Source organism: Triticum aestivum, chromosome 2D (assembly GCF_018294505.1).
Source record: "Triticum aestivum cultivar Chinese Spring chromosome 2D, IWGSC CS RefSeq v2.1, whole genome shotgun sequence".
Lineage (NCBI taxonomy): Eukaryota > Viridiplantae > Streptophyta > Magnoliopsida > Poales > Poaceae > Triticum > Triticum aestivum.
Window position 1 is genome coordinate 129,273,656 of NC_057799.1, and position 6,923 is coordinate 129,280,578.

General features: G+C 48.5%; 2 protein-coding genes across 2 annotated transcripts; both read left to right on the plus strand.

Annotated features, from left to right (window-relative positions):
- The first annotated feature begins 424 nt into the window (after positions 1 to 424).
- On the plus strand, positions 425 to 4,307 carry LOC123052144 (mitochondrial import inner membrane translocase subunit TIM17-2). Its single transcript, XM_044475250.1, has 2 exons — positions 425 to 1,247; positions 3,998 to 4,307. Exon 1 carries the CDS (start codon positions 556 to 558, stop codon positions 1,237 to 1,239), a length of 684 nt encoding a protein of 227 aa, XP_044331185.1. The 5' UTR covers positions 425 to 555; the 3' UTR covers positions 1,240 to 1,247; positions 3,998 to 4,307.
- On the plus strand, positions 1,254 to 2,349 carry LOC123052143 (mitochondrial import inner membrane translocase subunit TIM17-1). The gene has a single exon (XM_044475249.1). It carries the CDS (start codon positions 1,531 to 1,533, stop codon positions 2,215 to 2,217), a length of 687 nt encoding a protein of 228 aa, XP_044331184.1. The 5' UTR covers positions 1,254 to 1,530; the 3' UTR covers positions 2,218 to 2,349.
- Positions 4,308 to 6,923: the final 2,616 nt, after the last annotated feature.

Sequence of the window (6,923 nt, forward strand, 5' to 3'; positions counted from 1 at the left end):
ATAAACCGGCGTCTGAAGTGCTACATAGGATACGCCGTCGATGTCTCCCTAAATTCCGCTCTGCCGACTAAGACATGTCAATAAAATCACAAGATTACCACCCGCAAAAAAAATCACAAGATTATGGGCCTCTATATTAGAGGAGAAAAAAACTATTTCTAGGTCCAACACTTTTATGTAATGAAGTACAGTGTACCCGGCCCAAAAAGTGAGATTCCATTGGACCCAAAATATTGAGGAGCCTTGCAAGTTCGTGACACACACCGGACGAGAGAAAACGGTGCCGGGCCGCCGCCCCTAAAATATCTCCGGGCCTCGCAAGGCAAGCTGCGGGAGCACGCAGACGAATGGGCCTCTGACAGCGGACCCCACTCGACGGGAACACGTAAACCACAAGATCCAGTCACGGCTAAAAAGCTCCCCCCTCCCCCACGTTTCGACGGAGCTCCCTTCCATCTCTCCCCCCTTTCTTCTTCCTCCCCACGCCAGCCGCCGCCCCGGACCTAGGGTTTCCCCGCCGCCGCCGCCGCCGAATCGCAGCAGGAGGAGGACGAGATGGGCACGCCGGAGACCTCGCGGGAGCCGTGCCCGGACCGCATCCTCGACGACGTGGGCGGCGCGTTCGGGATGGGGGCGGTGGGCGGCTCCGTCTTCCATTTCCTCAAGGGCACCTACAACTCGCCCAACGGCGAGCGCCTGCTGGGCGGGGCCCAGCAGGTGCGCCTCAACGCGCCGCGCGTCGGCGGGAGCTTCGCCGTCTGGGGCGGCCTCTTCTCCGCCTTCGACTGCACCATGGTCTTCGTGCGCCAGAAGGAGGACCCCTGGAACTCCATCATCGCCGGCGCCGCCACGGGTGGCTTCCTCTCCATGCGCCAGGGCCCCGGCGCCGCCGGCCGCTCCGCGCTCATGGGCGGCTGCCTCCTCGCGCTCATCGAGGGCGCCGGCCTCATGCTCAACCGCGTCCTCGCCGCGCCGCAGAACCTCCCCCCGCTCCCCACCGACGACCCCAACCTGGCCGCCGCGATGGCGGGGGGAGGCGTCGGCGGCTTCCCAGGCATGCCCCAGCCACCCGTGCCCCCTGTGGAGGTCGGGAGCTCCGGCGGCGGGGGTAGTTGGTTCGGCGGCCTCTTCGGCAAGAAGGAGGAGGAGAAGAAGCCCAGCGGCAGCGGCGGCAAGTCGGAGATATTAGAGAGCTTTGATACGCCCAGCCCTCCGATACCTTCGTTCGACTACAAGTGAAAAAAAAGGTGCGTTCTTCTCTCCGATCTGTATTTTTGGATTCAATTTCAGATCTTTTCTCCTGCTGTTTTTAAGTTCGATCAGGTTTCTTCCTTAGCTTATTTATTACTTGGTGATGAGGCTGTCCGCGCTTAGGAGTCCATGTCGTGTACATCAAGAAGCCTTATTACCTCCTTATATCAGACACGATCGATCGTGTTATATATACTCTCGTTCTCGTTCTGTACCCCGGGAAGATTCTAGTTCACCACAACGCATCGAATCTTCAGATAGGGTTACGCGGCTAATACTATGTCGGCTCCTGTCTTCGAGAGAGATCTCTTCGAGAGAGAACCGTGCCCAGGCCGCATCATTGATGATGCAGGCAGTGCTTTCGCCATGGGTGCTGTCGGTGGTTCTGTCTATCACTTTTTCAAGGGCCTTCATAACTCGCCCAATGGTGCTCGAATTACTGGCGGCATGCAGGCCGCTCGCATGAACGCCCCTCGACTCGCCGGGAGCTTTGCTGTGTGGGGCACCCTCTTTTCCACCTTCCACTGCACCTCAGCCTACGTTCGCCGGAAGGAGGACCCCTGGAACTCCATCATAGGTGGCGCCGCCACTGGAGGGTTTCTCTCCATGCGGCAGGGCGTCAAAGCTTCTGGCCGCTCGGCACTTGTGGGTGGCTTTTTCCTCGCCCTCATAGAGGGCGCTGGCCTCATGGCCAACCGCTTTGCACCGCAGATGCTCCCGCCGCTCCCTGCCGATGATCCCAACATGGCCGCCGCCATCTCGATGGGAGGAGGTGGCTTCCCAGGCCTGCCTCAGCCTGTCGTGTCCCCTGCAGAGGTCGTGAGCTCAAGCAGTGGGGGTAGCTGGTTTGGCGGCCTCTTCGGCAAGAAGGAGGAGAAGAAGCCCAGCGGCAGTGCTGGCATGTCGGAGATATTAGAGAGCTTCGAGGCGCCCAGCCCTCCGATACCATCGTTTGATTTCAAGTGAAAGGAAGGTGCGGTGTTTGTTTGACTGCTCTGATCTGTATTTTGGATTTAATTCAGAAAGGGTGTTGTTTTTAAGTTTGATCCACTCCTTGTTTCTGATACTTTACCTGACGAGGTGGCAATGATTTATTGAGGTGTCTGTTTTAAATGATTCTGCCGCTGAGTTTTTCTTGCTAATGCAACATGCCACTTTATTTTCAGTACTTGTCCATGCCGTATAACCAAGAAGCCTTATTACTTTATTAGCTTCCAATTAGAGAACATGATTGATTGTGGTATATAGCTGCTGTGGTTTTATTTCATCGCTCTGAGCTCTGAGGAAGCTTTTGTGGTTAATTATATTCTGCTGAGTTCTGCCTCCTACTTCCACCACAAAGCACTAAATCTTCAGGTAGGGTCACACGACAGATACTATGTGTACCTTTCACCATGGGTTGTGTGACCCTACCTGAAGATAATTAACGGACCCATGCCTAGACCATATTTTTGATGATGCAGCGCCATGGATTGTGGGAGGTTCTGCCTTCCATTTTCTCAAGGCCGCATGTCCTCTGGACTGTAAAATAGCTTTATGTGATCTACGAGTAGTTCAGTTCAGTACGTAGGTTTGTGGAAGACTTTCGATGTTGGTTTATTAGTGGTGAGTTATTCTATGGCTGTCCGTTTATAAGCTGGTTGTTCTTCTGGCCAACGAAACGTAACTCAAAATAAAGCATTTGCAAGTATCAAAATTATTTTAGAGCTTGTTATGTTCTGTATGGACATGAGAATAAATCTGTCAAGAATATTAGGCCTGGTTTGCTTTTATCATGTTGTCCTACTCCATTTGAGAACTCATAGATCTGTGTTTCATTGTGATAGGGAACATGGTAAATATTCCTTTTTTATCTAGTCCTGGTTATGGATGGGCTGCATTGGCCATTTACTTGGACTGAATTATTTCTTCTGACAGACAAAAGAAAAAAAATGTTCTATCTGGCTTACAAAATTGACATTCCTGTTGACGTGAATGCAGTTTTCTTAACCAATATCTTGCTACATGCTTACCTTTTTATATGATGTTAGGGATTGATTGTGCCTCTTAGCATCTGAAATCATGTCCCGAACATGCCCCTTGACTGCCTAACCTAACTTGTTAATAAGATATAAATTACATATTGTACTTACTCGGTCATTAAAATCTTATGCAAGTAGCAGATACGGCTCCCATGGATTTGAAGATATAAAGTAGATTTTGGTTTCAAGCTGTTTTGATTAAAATATGGAAGCACTACACATGATTTTAGCTTATATTTTTCCAGTTATCAGGGATCAGTTATTTCAGTTCAGTATTTTCACAATTCTTTATCCATGGTCCTTGTTCTTCAACTGTACATTTAGGATGCCACCTTGGAACTTAAAAAGAAACAAGCTGCTGTAAGGTCAAGTGCCCCAGGAATGCCTGAGTCATGCACCTCTGTATGCTCATGTGTCTATATTGCTCAACTCCCATTGTACGTTTTACTAGTGAATGGCTCAAATTATATATGGAACTAAGAGAAGGTCTCCATCATTTTGTCTAATCTATCGAGATTTGTATGTTAGATGATATCCGTCATATGCTTTTTAGTTCCGTGCTCTCTGTTTGATTTGATGTTAAACTATGGCGTGCTTTTGTTGCGCAGTGTGCAGGTTCATGTGGTTTGGTTATTCTGTTGTTGCATCGATTCAGCTCAGTTTTTCCATGCTTGCAATGCTCAAATGATGTAGAGTGTGTGACAATTTGTTCCTACTTCCTGCAGGTAGCTGATGGCGCCGATGCGCAGCGGCGCTCGATCCACAAGTAGTAGTCTGAAGCTGGGAGTGCAATCTACTTCATCTTGTCGGAGGGGTAGACAAGTGACGCTTGCGCAGCTCAACTTCTAGTACTGTTATCTATGGGCTGACCAGTCGCTGGGAAAAGGTTTTGGATTATTAGTTTATTGTACGCGAGCTTTTTAAACTTTGCATGTTCATGTTGTTGCCGTGGTAGTGACGGTAATAATGCCTATAGCGTCATATGGTGCAGATGTACTGCTGCGCTTGAAAAGCCTAAAATTAAAATTACGCCTCTGTCTGTCTGTCTGTCTGTCTTGCTTCTGGTGTGACGTCAGGGTTCTTCTGCCTTCCTGTTTCGATGTCTGCAGTAGTAAGCACATTGCTTACCGATGGTTTGGTACCAACAAGGTTTTGTGGATCTGCCGCTGCGCACTACCAGCGCCCTAGGCCCTAGCCGACGGATCGGTCCGAGTGGTGGTTCAGTCGGATTCTTCGGTCGTGCTTTCCAGCCTATGGTCATCTGGCTCGTGAGATCAGGAGGTTATCTATAGTGAGGGTGAGGCAGTTCGTTCCCTGAAGTTCTCGATTCTGCATATAGGACATCCACTGAACTCCTTTCAAGTCAGCCGCTATCCATGTTCTCAGCTCTGCATATAGTAACAACTAACAACACATGCAGTGAAATCCTGGTTTTTGAAAATCCTAGTATTATTTCTCTCCCTCCGATGTGCCACCACAAAGCCATCATTGGCGCGTTGCCCTGCCAGAAAGAAGTCCCCTTGCCATCTCCAAGGTGAATAGCAGTGGAAGCTTTGAATAGAAGAGGCAACCCCTACCATGGCTTGTCCAGCTCTGTGCAACATTGCCACAACCACCTTAATTTCAGAGGCTTGCCATGGCTTGGATCTGCAGGTTAGGTACACCTAAACCACCGAATTGTACTGGAGAGCTGGCTCCATCTGACCAAACGCTTGCCCACACTAACATGATCAACACCAATCCAAAGGAAGGCACGCCTAAGCCTTTCAATCTGGTTTATAATCCGTTTGGGCGTGTCAATACATATGAGCTGGAAGATCGTCATTGCCGAGGTCACAAAGAGGACCAGGCAGTAGCCTGGTGGCAAGAGAGCAGTGGCTCTTTCTTGCAGACCGGGGTTTGACTCCCGTCGGGAGCGAATTTCCGCGATCTCATCCGGGTGGGCTCCTTTTATAAAAATATGTCCTGGGTGCTAGTGCCCATGGATCTCATTTTTTTTCCATCAAGCCAACTTGTTAATTAGTTTATCCAACAGCTCCTGAAAAGCACCCCATTTCAGTTATCACACAATGGCATACCTAAATAGGTGCTTCATTCGGTCCCTTTTACTCTGCATATTAGATTTGTGCAATTCGAACTTTGCAAAGTTTGAGCAAATTTATATTATTATTTTTTTGCGGGAAAAACTTTCAATCTATTCATCTTGAATCATGGTAGTATAACGAACACTAGAAATAATAAAAATTACATCCAGATCCGTAGACCACCTAGCGACGACTACAAGTACTGAAGCGAGCCGAAGGCGCGCCGCTGTCATCGCCCCTCCCTCGCCGGAGCCGGGCAAACGTTGTTGTAGTAAACAGTCGGGAAGTCGTCGTGCTAAAGCCCCGTGGAACCAGCGCACTAGAACAGCAACCGCCGCAGATGAAGAGTGTAGATCAAAAGAATCCAACCTAAAGACATACGTACGAAGACGAGCAACGAACAGATCCAAGCAAATCCACCAAAGACAGATCCACCGGAGACGCACCTCCACACGCCCACCGATGATGCTAGACGCATCACCGGAACGGGGGCTAGGCAGGGAGACCTTTATTCCATCTTCAGGAAGCCGCTGCCGTCTCGCCTTCCTGAGCAGGACACAAACCCTAACAAAGCTCAAAAACAGATCTAAAAACAGAGCCCTCCCACCGGCAAGGGCCGAGATCCACTCCGCCTCCATGGCCATAAGGCCACCGAAGACGGGACGGACCGGCACCGATGCTGGCGGGTGGCAGAGAATCTTAGTTTGTTTGGAGGCAGCGGCTGTAGCTAGGCGGAGGCGAGCAAATTTATATTAAAAAATTATAAACATCTACAATACCAAATATATACTCCCTCCGTTTTTTATTTACTCCACATATTAGCTTCGGTCAAAATCAAACTTTGTAAATTTTGACAAAGTTTATAGAAAAAAATATTAACATATAAAATAACGAATCAATACCATTAGATTCACTATTGAATATACTTTCACGTGATATAGATTTGTTATTGTAAATGTTAGTATTTTTTTTATAAACTTAGTCAAACTTTATGAAGTCTGACTTAGTCAAATCTAATATGCGGAGTAAATAAAAACAGAGGGAGTACTATAAAATTAAATTTTATGATGAATCTAACAATGTTGATTTGGCAGTGTGAATGTTGATACTTACTTCTATAAATTTGATCAAAGTAGAGATATTAAAAAGCATTAGACCGAGTATAAGGGAAGCTCGCGGTTTGGCCGCCAATCCCTGCCTGGATATCAGATAGATCGAAATCTTCACATCCTACTTTTAGCCAAATTGGTCTTGGCCAGTGGCAGCACAAAAGAAAAATCCAACAGAGCAGCGACAGTATTCGTGTCCTAAAGACAAGGCTTGCTGAAAATTATGACGTACCTGCATAAACTCAAGTCTGTTGCTTAATGACTTGGTTTCCAAGGGGAGAGAGGACACCTTGCACTTGTGCATGGTTCGTTAACCTTCCCAAAAAGAGCCGACTATTTGCGATGCACCAAATTTGAAGACGGCGGCGTCAAGGCGAGCGCAGCGAGGCGCAGAGGTGATGGCAAGGCCTCAGACGGGAGCGGCCTAGAGTAGGAACGATGCCCTGGTGAAGGGGAGT

Bases quoted from the DNA above. Each gene is read 5' to 3' on its own strand.
- LOC123052144 (XM_044475250.1), top strand. From the start codon at position 556: ATGGGCACGCCGGAGACCTCGCGGGAGCCGTGCCCGGACCGCATCCTC.
- LOC123052143 (XM_044475249.1), top strand. From the start codon at position 1,531: ATGTCGGCTCCTGTCTTCGAGAGAGATCTCTTCGAGAGAGAACCGTGC.